At 34.5% G+C, this 14,182-nt stretch overlaps 1 protein-coding gene across 1 annotated transcript; it reads right to left on the bottom strand.

Moving 5' to 3' along the window:
* Positions 1-5,038: 5,038 nt before the first annotated feature.
* On the bottom strand, positions 5,039-10,503 carry psmf1 (proteasome inhibitor subunit 1). The gene is made up of 8 exons (XM_065279591.2): positions 10,416-10,503; positions 10,109-10,246; positions 9,277-9,429; positions 9,099-9,181; positions 8,649-8,837; positions 6,431-6,484; positions 5,524-5,682; positions 5,039-5,249 (listed from the first exon to the last, which is right to left on the bottom strand). Exons 2-8 carry the CDS (start codon positions 10,235-10,237, stop codon positions 5,198-5,200), a joined length of 819 nt encoding a protein of 272 aa, XP_065135663.2. The 5' UTR covers positions 10,238-10,246; positions 10,416-10,503; the 3' UTR covers positions 5,039-5,197.
* Positions 10,504-14,182: the final 3,679 nt, after the last annotated feature.

Below are 14,182 nucleotides of genomic sequence, written 5' to 3'. Positions count from 1 at the left end.
TTTTTTCAATGCGTGCACTTAATCTGTGTACACCGCGTCGTGAATGTGTTAGCATTTAGCCTAGCCCCATTCATTCCTTAGGATCCAAACAGGGATTCATTTAGAAGCCACCAAACACTTCCATGATTTCCATATTTTGCCACGTTTTATTTTGTGCCACCATACTTTGTGTAACTACTCATGTAACAGTCTTTAAATATGGAAAACATGGAAGTGTTTGGTGGCTTCTAATTTCATCCCTGTTTGGATCCTAAGGAATGAATGGGGCTAGGCTAAATGCTAACACATTCACAACGCGCTGTACAAAGATTAAGTGCATGCATTAAAAAAAGATAGGTATGTATTAATTCATCTAAGTTGAGGTAAGAACATAATAAAATATTAAAAAACTGTGGTGTTTTCCTTTAAGCTGTAGACAAACACTCAAAACAAAATGTGACAGAAAGCAAGCACAAAGGTCAGCCATCATAAAGCCGAACTAACACAACATGCTGCAATATAAACCACCATCAGCTACTTTACAAAACTTGAAACAAATGTCTGTATAATGTTTAATATCACTATGAGTTGAATATATGTAAACTATTATTATCCAAGGATTCAGTATGCCTTAAGATGTTACAAATGCTCATTATATATATATACACACATTTAGACTTATTTATTTGTAAACTATCTGTGTTTTGTATAGGACTTTGATGTATATTTAACAATTATTCATTACATCACCTCACATTTATGGAGTAGATGACAATGTAATATTACCAAGAGAACACACACAGACCTATGAATGCTTAACATTTGAAACAAAATATCTATTTTACAATGTCGGACATCACGGTGAGTTAGTAGATATGTGCTAAATAATAACACAAATGTGAATGTTTACTGTGCAATGCAATATATTTAGATTTCAGCAGAAAAAAAATATATTTCCATATCGATGTTCAGTTCTTAATGACACAACAGATACCAGATGCATTATATCTCTCAATACACACAGCAGAGGACAATATGGTTAGATTTGACATTCATGTGTACTTCATCCTTTATATAGCTGCTCGCACCACGACCTTTCTTCTGCTGACGTAGTTACATTTTAAAGGACACTATACAGCAGAAACATAAGAACCGCAGATGTATTGCATATCTAAAATGTAACACATGGCAATATTATATTTGTGGGTGCAATACACTCATGGTGTCTTGCTTTGTGTAGTTCAGGTTTTATAATGGCCAATGATGAAACTAAGAGTACACAAATATAAATAACACATTGCAGAAATAAGAGAAAGTATTGATAACAAATTTGCATTTGATTAACTTCAATCTGAAAGTGTTTGGGAGTCACTATGAAATAAATGATTTTTTTTTAAATTGTGCAAACAATAAAGAAAACTGCTTTAGGTTTATAGCTTAAAGACAAACAGCAGGGTCAAATTTCAGAAGGTTAAAATGATGATACAGCAACATTTGAGTTACACAAAAATGCAAAGCATGGTGTCAAAGTCAGAGAATGTTGTATTTGTGGGTTTCCAATACAATTATGAAAATAATAATATATACTGTCAAATCAATGCTGTTTATTTTCAAGAAAAAATAAGATTCTTTACATAATATAAGACAGCACATTGTTTAAACTTTGACTATATTGTCCTTATTAAATATTTGTTTTATAACTTCTAATATGGATTTAAACAAAATGTTATGTTCCACGTGCTGCCTGATGCAACTCTAATTCAAGTGCTGAAATAGGTTTTCTGTAAAGGATGTTTTGATATTACGTTTTTATTGCATCACAAAATTATGCTATATTAACCGTAAGATGTTGGTTATAGATTGATGTGATAGGCTAAAAAGGGAAAATGTGTGATGTTTTTGTGTAAAGTATTGTCTTGTAAGCACAGAGGACTTTGTACTGAGGACACTAAACGGTAATCGGGCAATTGCACCCAGTCTGCTGTACAGAAACTGAGTGTTGATACACGATCGCAGTAGTCATGCACAAGCCCCTAAATAAAATATTGCCACTGTATCAATAAAACAACCCTAGGTGTCTTGTTTATCAAATATTGAATAGTATACTGCAGTATGTGAAATATTTTTGTCACATGACCACACTGCATGCTCAATTTAGCAAGTTTCACCCAGTTTGCATTCAAATCCAGTAACAAATGTCTTAAATAAATGATTAAATAATGCAAGGAGGTAAACATCAAGACGATGAGACGAACCAGCCATTTGGTTAAATTAACACAGAAAATATGTATATTTGACCCAACAATGGGTTAAAACACCCCAGTATAGGTTAAATTACAACCTAAATGCTCCCTTTTGATCCAATGCTCGCTTTCAAAAAAATAACCCAGCATTTTTTTAAACATATGTGCTCTGTTGTATATTTTAACAAATAATATCCTATACAGAAAATTCACATACTATCCGCGATATACATGCTATATACTGAAAAACACGCAGCATGGTATTGTGCTGAAGAGCCATAAAAGTCACTGAGCACAATTACGGGGGTTTATGGTAGTTTTGGGAAAATAAAAAGCCCCTGCCCCTATTTATTACTGAATTAGCATCATAGTAAAATCTATGACGGTTAATCACGACAGTAAGATACAAAGACACACGTACACAATAAACTAGGCGATACAGACTGTTATACTTCTGCTTTTTGTTTTAAACTAAGAGGAGTACCGCGGTACTTTCATGAAAATCACTGCATTCTGGAGTGTTTGAACTGCATGTAAGCATTTCAAGTCTGTAACCTGTCTGTCAAAGGCAAGTGTGTCACCTTTTATACAGTTTCCATGCGTGAAATAAATCTTTTCGTTGACTGTTATTTACTTCTACTGTGTTTCATTTCGACTCAAATTACTCAACCTCACTGCACCAAGTCAACAGAAATATTTAAAGGGGACATGTCACAGGATTTTTTTAAGAGGTCAAGTAAATCTTTTGTGTCCTCAGAGTACATATGTAAAGTTTTACTTCAAAATACCCCACAGATCATTTATTATAACATGTTAAAATTGTCACTTTGTAGTTGGGGGGCAAAAATGTGTGTCTGCTGAAATGCAAACACTGATTGTCATAATGGTGGTTTGTTGAAATTGAAACTCAATTGTGCCGTTATTATTATTTCGCTCTCTCTCTCTATGCACTAAATGGCAGTGCTGTGGTTGGATAGTGCATATTAAGGGGTATTATTATAATAAGATCCCATTCTGACATCACAAGGGGGAGCCAGAGAATGGTTTACCAAAACTAAGTTACTGGGTTGATCTTTTTCACATTTTCTAGGTTGATAGAAACACTGGGGACCCAATTATAGCACTTAAACATGGAAAAAGTCAGATTTTCATGATATGTCCCCTTTAATCTATACACTTTACAATAAGGTTGTATTTGTTAACATTAGTTAATGCTTTAGTTACTACAATGAACAACACTTCTATAACTTTTGTGACCTTGGACCACAAAACCAGTCACGTTTTAAAAATTTATTTATACATGAAAGTTGTATAAATAAATAGAAAAATAAATAAGTTTTCCATTAATGTTTGGTTTGTTAGGACAGGAACATATTTGGCTGAGATTTATTATTTGAAAATTTGAGGGTGCAAAAAAAATTTTTATATTGAGAAAATCGCCTTTAAAGTTACTAATTACTAATAATAAATTTTTTTCATATTTACCTTAGTTAATTTACAAAATCTTCATGAAATGTGATTTTTACTTAATATTCTCATGATTTTGGCATTCAATTTTTTTATTTTGACACATACAGTACAATGTATTGTTGGCTATAAATAAACCCATGTGACTTATGACTGGATTTGTGGTCCAGGGTCACATTTATTAATCTCAGTTCATGTTCATTTTTAGCATTTATTTATACTTTTTTATGTTAGCTAATACATTTACCAATGTTAACAAATACAACCTTGTTGTAGTGTTACCTTAAATTATTAATACTCAGTGTAAAGTGGTTAAGTATTTTAAAACATTTTTTTAAGTATCTATACATTTTCGGTGAGAAATATATTTTTTTACTCCCCTACATTTTATATTCAAGTTCATTTGATGTGTAATGCAGTAAGTAAATCGAGTAAAAGTAACACATTTTTTACTTCAAAACAAAAAAGCGGGGTTATTTTCAACCCAGCATTGGGTCAAGAGACGAACCCAGCCATTGGGTTAAATTAACCCAGAAAAAGTTTATATTTGATCCAACAATGGGTTAAAACACCCCAGGCTTTTTTGTTGAAAAAACCCAGCATAAGTTAAACTAAAACCTGGGTCCCTTTTTCACCAAGAGAGTGTATAAATAAGAAAAGTACAAAAAATTGTATGTACTTAAGTATTAAAGGTAAAAACAACTTGAATTTATGAAATGAGTGAAAAGTGCAATGCTATGCATTGTAATGTAGTAAAGTTAAAGTTTGCCAAAGAAAAAACACTTAGTAGAGAGTAAAAATACGTTTTGACTACAATACTTTACAGACTTAAATAATGAACAGTTTTAGCAGACATGTAAAGTCAAATAAAGGTTCAGTTCTGTCCTAAAATGTAAAGGTACAGCTTTCTCTGTTACACCACACAGCTCTATACCCTCAAAATTCACTAAGCACGACTAAATAAATTGGCACTTTATTCTCACAGTGATGCGCGCTAGTTTAATCTGGTCACACTTAAAGGACACTGGAGAGCATCTTTATCTCCGGCTCTGTCGGCAGAGGACAGTCAAAATGTACCATGACTCACAGCGGCCATTACAACTATTGATTTCCATTACATCTGCTGGAGCCTTCAGCATGTTCCTCTTATTAAAGTGACCATCTCCAGTAGCTTCTCCGTTTCATCTATCGACACTGTAAAGGGAACCCGCAAACACGTCTGATAGTTATATAACAAAACACAACCCTCGTGAAAAAAGGGGAACAGCTATAACCTCTAAAATAATACACTTCAAATGAAAATAAAAACTTGTAAAGCCTTACATCAAATAAAGACCAAACAATTTCGCTGGAAGAAAATTTTTTTAATTTAATGAGTAAGTAGCAAAAAAAAAAAAAAAAGGAAATCCTGTTTCACTACAACACAACCCTATAATGTAAGTTTATTCAAACACAAAGTGCAATAATAATGTGAAGAAAAGCTTGTAAAAGTGTTTGGTTTTTCTTCTCTACATGAACATGTCGTCATAACCCGGTGGAGGCATGTGATCAGGGTCTGGCCTGGAAGAAGGAGCAAAACAAATGACATCAAGGCGATATAATCACAGTTTCATAGCTGAATTAAGCTCACTAACAAAAGATATGATGGATGGAAGAAAGATTATATGTTCAATGAGCAACTATTAAAGATCCATCCAAAAATTTAAATTAAATATGAAAATTAATTCTAGCACTACAGCAGAAGACATGTTGTGAAAGTATGTTGTAAGGAAAGCACTGACAGAAATAAAGACGTGTCTGTTGAATCTCAGTTAATTGAATATAAAGATCTTACCCTGGTCTGTGACGCCCGACTGGGCCGAATGGGTCAAAGCGGGCACCAGGAGGCACTGCGCCAGGAGGAAGGACTCCGGGAATACCGGACGACGGGTCAAACCCTGAGCGAGGAAACCCAGCACGCAATGGATCAACAATCATTCCTCCTGCCCTTCCACTGAAGGAAAAACCCCAGTATGAGAGTCAAGACCTAATAAATTATTCATTATGCAAGCTCAATGCTTTAAAGTGCACTCATTCATTTTAATTCTTAAATATTCTTTTCAGCTTTTATTTTTAAAGGTGCAGTAAGCCTTTTATTTTTATATGAAATGTTTCACACCTAATAAATATTATTACACATAATAATTTAACCCTGCCGGTGCCATTTTAGCCCAGCTGAAGTCATTTTTTTGTGATTTACTGTTTTCAATATAAAATGATCCTATACAATGTAAAGAAAATATTACCTTGATGTTTTAAATATTGATCACGTAAGGTCATGTCATGTCAAAGATTGAAATCAATGTGAAATAAAACTTTGATGCTCAAAATCATTATGAGACTTTAGCCTGTATTTCACAGACATGTTCACAAACTATTTAAAAAGCTTATATATATATATATATATATATATATATATATATATATATATATATATATATATATATATAAATATATATATATAGGGAGGAAATTAGAGTAAACCCACACACCTACTTGCAATATATATATATATATATATATATATATATATATATATATATATATATATATATATATATATATATATATATATAAAAAAAAAATTGTGCACCTTTAAGAAATGTCATGAAGACTAGCTGTGCAAGCTAGTGGTCAAAGAGACATAAATATTATTAGCATATCAAAAGATGCTCGTTTTGGTTTGATTATGGATTTCTTACCCAAAGGGATCAAGATCTGCCCCTCCTGCTGCGAATGGAGCCATGGGGTCGGGCCTACAAACAGAATACAGAATATACTGCTCTGAATGAAAAGAAATAAAGACTTTCTGGATGCCAGATAGTAAAGGATCATGTCCAAAGTTAATTCTTTAACTATACCTGTGGTTAGATCTGAACTGACTACTAAACACCTTAGTATCACCAGTAACTCAAATCTCTTGCGAATGTTTTTCCCCAAATGCAATTAAATACACAATGCAGTTTTGAATGGCATTCGTGTGGCTTAACTATCTATATACTTAAATAGGGGAACAAAATCATTACTTAATGCCACAAACAGTATAAATAACAGTATACATAAAATCACAGGGCTTCACAAATCTCTCAGAAGTGTAACATTCAACCCTTAAAGCTTATTTTTCTATTAAGGACTGCAAGTAAATAACTGTAATTGGGCATCTGAATAAAAAATAATGAAGTGCTTTACTATTTTTTTCTGCCTTTCTGCATTCATGGATAAGAACAATAATTATATTTAAGTATAAGACATACTTCTAAAGAGCTTACACATACTGGATTAAACATTACTGAAACATAAACAGATGATGTTGGTATATTGTTTGCTTAGGGCATCTGTAGCACAAATATTACATTGGGTGCTGGTCGAAAAAATTTGTTAGCACTGTACATATACTTGTAACAAGCAAATCTCTTATTCACTGTACTGTATCTACATAGTTATTTGGATGATAAAGGCGTAACTTTGACACTACTGAAACCAAATGTGCCAGCGTGACTCAGCCAAATGTTCCTAGGCTCTTTGACTTTAAACCGAGATACCTTTACGTGGCTGGAAGCAGAGGACGTTTAACTGAATTACCATCAGCCCTACAGTGAGTCGATAAATGGCTGACATCATAAAGAATCGGATAGGGGTGACCGCAAACCCAGGAAGAAGAATTAGGAGACAAACACCCAATTTCATCTCTGGGTTCCTGCCATGTCCTTACAGAGACCATTGCACTGCCTCTTTGCTTTCTCACTTTTATTATTTTTTTTTATTTTACTGAATTAATTCCAAAAATACAGATTTAAACGGTGTACGCATACTCTTATGCCTCTCCCAAACTAACTGAATTGAAATGAAATCTCTCATACAGTCTCTCTCTCTCTCTCAATGACAGTCACACAGCATCGCTCTGTCCCACAGTCTGCGGTGTCAGTCACACATTACCCACAATCCTCAGTGCCTCAAAAAACAGACACAGTACAGCAGTGAGAGCTCTCTCAGGACCCGCACTGCTAAATATTGAATAAGACAGAGGACACGAGCTGACGCCTAGACCACACACACAACAACTCTCTCTCAGATTACCAGAACACCCCATAGTGTCCTTCACACATATATACACACACGTAGTTCTGCCTCTGTCATTTAAATATGAACTTATAATGCACATGTATGCAAACCTAAATGCTGCATTAAAAAAAAACATTGATTGACAACTTCTACATCGACCAATGGCGTGAATTGGCAGCAGGACTTCCTGTGTGAAGCAAAGGGGACATTTGTCGGGTGCATCATCGTGGTTGTCTCATTTTAGGAAAAATACTGTATAAAAATAAAATATATTCCTTGTAATAATTGTAGATCATTCATACTTTGAAAGGTGACGATTGCACATAACCTGAAATAATAAACCTGCAGCTGACAGATGCAACCTCAGCCTTCGAAATGAGATGAAGCTAGAGTATTATTTTTAAAATTCAGTTCGGTTCAACTAGTGGCATAAACATTATACATTTTATTCTAAACTTCAAAGACATCTGTGTCCCGTTGACTGAATGGTTTCAGTGTAGTAATTTATTTGAACTTGTAATAAATTGCTATCAGAGTCACTGAAGTAAAAGTGTGGGATGAAGTTCTCAGAACAGAATACAGAGGTATTTTTCATTTAATGCAGAAAGAGAAGAAACAATCTCATAAAATCAATGTCTATTTCAGATGCTCATGAGCCCACCTGAGGCGGTAACCATAGAAACTGCAGCCCGCTTGAGTGCTTTCCATTACGATCGACAATAGCTGCGCTAGACAAAACTCAACCAAATATTACCCATTGAAATTCCTGAAATTGGCCCTTTTGAAAGTCACGGTATAATTTGCATGAGAAAGAACAGACGGATGGATAAATGAATAGATAGATGGATGGATATTCACCAGTCAGGTGGGTGTCTGGTCGGAGGGTTTCTGTGTGGTATTAGAAGAGGGTTGTTGTAAGGATCTCTTGAGTTTTGGGGTTTTTCACTCTCTCTCTTCTTCTCTTTCTTTTCTTGTCGCTCTTCCTTTTCAGGAGGCAGAAGTGAGGACTTCAGCTTTATCGCGAGTTCATCTGTGTTCTTAAACACGCTGAGGACAAAGCCATGCAAATATTATACAGATATTATGTTATACATAATAATCACTCTAAAATCCAGGCTAAAGTCCTAATGTCCTTACTCAGTCAATATTAAAGATATCAAGGTTATATTTCACAGAATATTCCTTACTTTAAAATTAAAAAAGCTGGGTTTCACCGACAGGGTGTCAATTATGAAAAAAAAATATTATTTTATAGCTGATTATAAACTATTGCATTGGTGACCATGAAAAGCAATTTTTTAAACACACCTTTCAAATGTCCTCAGATTGGCTTCATCTATGTAATCATTGACATTAAGCGTGAGGTCTGTTACTTTTTCTGTTGTTGAGTCCTGTGAAAAATAAAAAGCGTACAGTGTAAAAGTGAAAAACCATCCACTGTTTAGCTCTGTAATGACACACAGACACTGATGTAATGATTTATTACCATTAAATTGAAAATGAGAGTCGAGTCCACAGTAAAAGCTTTGAGCAATAAGCTGGATTTGTCATCATTTGATCTGTATCTGAGTGTATACAGCTCTTTGCTCTCATTCCAACCGGCAGGAAGAAGTTCTGACTTTTTCTCTTCCTTTCCGGCCTGTGTGAAGAAGCATTTATAACAATTTACAAAACATTTATTAAGGCTCTTAACATCTTACATACAACAAGAACTTTATTTTAAAGGAAAAGTTACCTTAAATGTAAAACCCATTAATTCACCCCAAAGACCAGTTTTAGATGGATGCATGCACTTTTTTGAGCTTTAAAAAATGGGGCACTATCCAATGCCATTATAAAGCTGAAAAGAACCGAGATGTTATTTATATACCTCCATCTGAGTTTTGAGAATTAATTCATATACCTAGGACGACTTGAGGGGGAGTAAAATATGGGCTCGTTTTCATTTTTTGGGTGAACTATAAATCCATTGCAAAGTTACTCTGCTGCTAAATGTCAATGCACAGTGCCCCAGTCTTACTTAAAAATCAATAAATCTCAATGCATTAGACACAAAAATTTCAAATCAAACACGCACATCTATAAAGTAAAACATTTCTTAGTAAAATTAAGTGCAATAGTGCACGTGGATCAGTTTATATGTCATTGCAAATGTATCTAAGGTAAAAATTGCATAACTTCAGACAAAGTCTTACTTTTAATGGCTATATTACACTTTATGACAATTAAGAAAACACGAATCATAATGTTAACGTGTGAGTGCTAGTGTTTCTACGAGAGTTTCATGAGTATGCAGTCATAAATCAAATAAGACTCACCTCATCTCCAATCCCCAGACATTTATAGCCGCTTTTCACTATTTCCCAGTGTACAAAACAAATCAAAGCATCTTGTGAACATGATATTGAGTTTGACACGCAGTTGAAAAGCGGTTCGAGTCCTGCCATTTTTAAAAACTGGGATGCAGAGGAGAAACGAAACCAAAACAAACAGACAGACAACTGCGTATCAACAACAATACAGCGCTATCTTAATGAAGTACATGACACATAAGCTCAACATTCGTCGTTAATATTAAATATTTAAAGAGTGTGAGAAAACTGTACGTTTTTTAAAGCTTAATACCCCAAAATGCTAGTTTCTAAAATTTTGTTGGTCATACTGTGATGGTCCGACGAGGAACATTATCCGGAGTGACAACTGGTGCCTGAACGATCGTTCCGTGTGACGTAAACACGATTGGTATTCTTAAAAAATATATTTTTAAAAAACAGCAGAATTTGTTTTTCATCTAGCAAAATAAATAAGGCTATTAATTTATTATTTAAAAAATAAATTGTTAGTAAACCACATGTTATTTTCTATTGGTCTAAATGTATCCAAAATATTGATTGGATGAACGTTTGGGTATTACGGTACCTAATAAGTATCTTTTTACAAATAAATTTAAAGAAATGTCATTAAGATACTACACAAATTGTACCCTGCAAAGCATTTTTTTAACCAGATTTATTGAAGATATCGATGTAAATTGTTCACATCCAAACAGTATCACATATTTCTGGCATTGTCAATACAAAGTGGCTATGGTGGGATGTTTGTAAATTTATAAATGTCAAAGTGTTGTACAACTTTCTTTGATGATATGAAAATGTAATATTTGGCTTATTGAATTATGATAAGAAGATGGAAAATAAGGCTTACATTATTAATCTCTTGATATTCACCGTTGTAAATTCAACAATCAGAAAACTCTTTTCGCTGTGGTACCTAAAGACAGATATTTATATTAGCACTACTAAGGAGAGTACAAACAAAAAAGCTGTTAAAACTGTGTATTTGTTGAACACATTTAAGTTATTGTGATGTAGCAAGGCCTTTTATTTTATTTTCTTTAACTTTATTTATTTTCATTATTATTATATTTTATTTATACATTGTAAATTGTTGAATCTATCTATTGTTGTATAGTCCAGTGGTTTTCAAACTGGGGGCCGGGGCCCCCAGGGGGGGGGGGCGCGAGATGGTGCCAGGGGGGCCCCAGTTTTATGACATTTTATAAAATACATTCATTTATCATGAATTCTGTGTAATTAAACCTAAAAAAAAATAATAAGCCAACTAACCAACTGCACTACTAGGTATAATTTTATATGTTTTGTTTAATTAAAATATTACATTTTAAAACGGGGGGCCACGAAAAAATGCACTGTACACAAGGGGGGCCGCACGCTGAAAAAGTTTGGGAACCACTGGTATAGTCTGTGATTTTTGTATTTTTTGTATATACCCTTGGCATTTATTAAGTGTTCGTGTGGTTCAAGCTGTAAAAGAAGAAGAATATATATATTTATTTATTATTTTGAATATTTTAACATGTTACAAGTATTTTGATGTGAAGATTTGTTATGACCTATAAATTGTCCCACATGACACCAATGAACTTAAGTGCTTTCTATAAACTCTAGTAAAATTTTGTATAATGTAGTATTTTATAGCAATTACTACTTAATGTTTACTACAGTATACAGTAGTCTCTAACTGATAACTAATTATCATATCATTGTGCACAATAATTTACTGCAGTTTACTATCTTAACTTTAGTACTGTTCAAAACACTAAAGTATCTACTAGAGTAATTTAACTATATTTTCTGCAATAAATGTACTTGATTATGTGGGATACCAACACAGGGGTTTTCAAACTGTATGATGCCAATGACCCCCAAATATGACGAACCTTTTGTGAGGCACCCCTACCAAACAAACAACTAGAAACAAACAGATTCAAAGGACAAACCTGGGATAAACAAGTCTGGGATGCATGTAGCAGGAAATGAGAAATAAACACCTAATAAAAACAAACATTTTCCTTGTCTTTTATTTCAGATTTTTTGGGGGACCCCAGGAAACACCTGGAGGCCCCCTAGGGGCCCTCAGACCCCAGTAAAAAAAAACCTGCCCTGATACATGAAGAGCTTCTGTATTAATATAGTCAGCAATGATGCATCATTTTTAAACATAATCACAGATGTACACCCTTTCAAAAAGAAACAGATGGCACCATGATATTACAATTTATATCCCTTTTTACATTGTACCATTGCAATACTGTGGTTTTTGGACATCTGCATCATGGAATATAACAATATAGTATAATGCATTTTACTATGGTACTGTCCAGTACTTTTGCCACAACACTTTTGATTTTGTCATGTATTTATCTGCTTTTTTTGCTTGCAGACTGAAAGACTCCTATATAAACGGGATCAGAGAGACAGGTCTAATAACATCAAATAAAACCTAAAGTCATTCCCATTAATCACACTGACATGCAATCGTTTTCTCTTTTTGGTGCCATGGAAATTATGTAAGAATGAAAGAATTTTCTCATTCTTTGTAGGACTTTTCCTGACATTCTTAAGCCAGGAGGATCGATAGCAAGCCCATCTGGTTTCACTCTTGATGCATTGAAAACACATTGCACAGAAGCGTCCGATGAGAGCAGAGCTTCCATCTCATCAATGCACCATATTCATTTACAGCACTGACAAAAGCCTGTGAACATCAAAGTCAAAATGTCCTTAATGTGTATAGACCTCACATATTCACAGACTATAGGATAACACAAGATATGGTCACATGACAACCTTAGATTGAAATATAACAATACAATTATACGATAAACTTGAGGAGGATTCACGATTGAAGTTGAAATTTTAGATTTTACATGCACATTTAACTTACAAATGATTAATGTCACTAAACACTCCAGGCACACATTCAAAAAATATATACACACAGTAAAAATGACATATATTTCAGTGTCTGGCAGGTGTGTCATTTGACTTCATCTGATGTCTCATTTATTAACAAACAGAAACAGGACCACAGTAGGGTCTTGTGGTTGGGCTTTTTTAATATTTCAATAACCTTGCACATAGTAAACACCCACTCAGAGTGTGTTTATATTCACTATAGGTCTTCTTCAGAGACCTATAAACCAGATTAAATAAATTCATGCCTTAAAGCCTTACAGATGTCTGATGGACAAGAAGCTATCCAAAGCACCCCTTTCTAAAAAATATGTGCTGACTTTAGACCACATGAGGTCTCATACCTCAAAGTTATAGGTTTGTCCACAAGTTTTGAACTCTTTGAGAATAAGGCCACCATGTGCAAAGGGTTTTCAGTTGATTACTTAATGAAGCCCAGACATGATGCATTATTCTCATGGAAAACAAGCTTTGTGCTTACACATCAAAGCTAGACTACTGTTGCCTCATGCAACTACTTTCACAAAAGAGTTGTGACAAGCTGCTAATCCGGATTTGAAACCGTATAAATCCAGGTCGGGTGCACTTTATAAATCAGGCACTTTTTTGCATACGTTACACACATATCTATTTTATATGTCAAACTTTATTATTTGACCATTAGTTTAATAACATCTGCAGAAGAGGCGGCAAAACCGCGCTATTCGCGCGTGGTTGGACGCTTGAACATCTTCATGCTGCGTTCACACCAGCCACGCTAGAGACGTCAAGCGGGAGTGATGTTAAGGCAAAGTAAAGACACGTTGACGCACGTCAGGCGTTTAGCGCGACGCTGTGCCTCATTCACGCTTCTAGTTCAAGAGAATGCCGCGATTTGAGCGTCGCCGCAGGAAGCGCGCAAGTTGAAAAATCTGAACTTTGGCGGAAAAAGGCGCCACGTTAACCAATCAGGAGCTTGCTCTAGTAGTGACGTGATTACAGGAAGCGAGCGGAGTCACAGAGGCCCCTCCCATGAAGCAAATTTCCGTGTGAATGTCTCGATGACTAGAATTTCACGCACGAATGAATCAAGTACACTCAAAATGTTCGAACTACGCGCGGTACACGCGAATTTGA

Source organism: Paramisgurnus dabryanus, chromosome 7, assembly GCF_030506205.2.
Source record: "Paramisgurnus dabryanus chromosome 7, PD_genome_1.1, whole genome shotgun sequence".
In the NCBI taxonomy this organism is placed as follows: Eukaryota; Metazoa; Chordata; class Actinopteri; order Cypriniformes; family Cobitidae; genus Paramisgurnus; species Paramisgurnus dabryanus.
The sequence above is the reverse complement of the archived record's forward strand: the minus strand, read 5'-3'. Positions and strand labels throughout refer to the sequence as shown.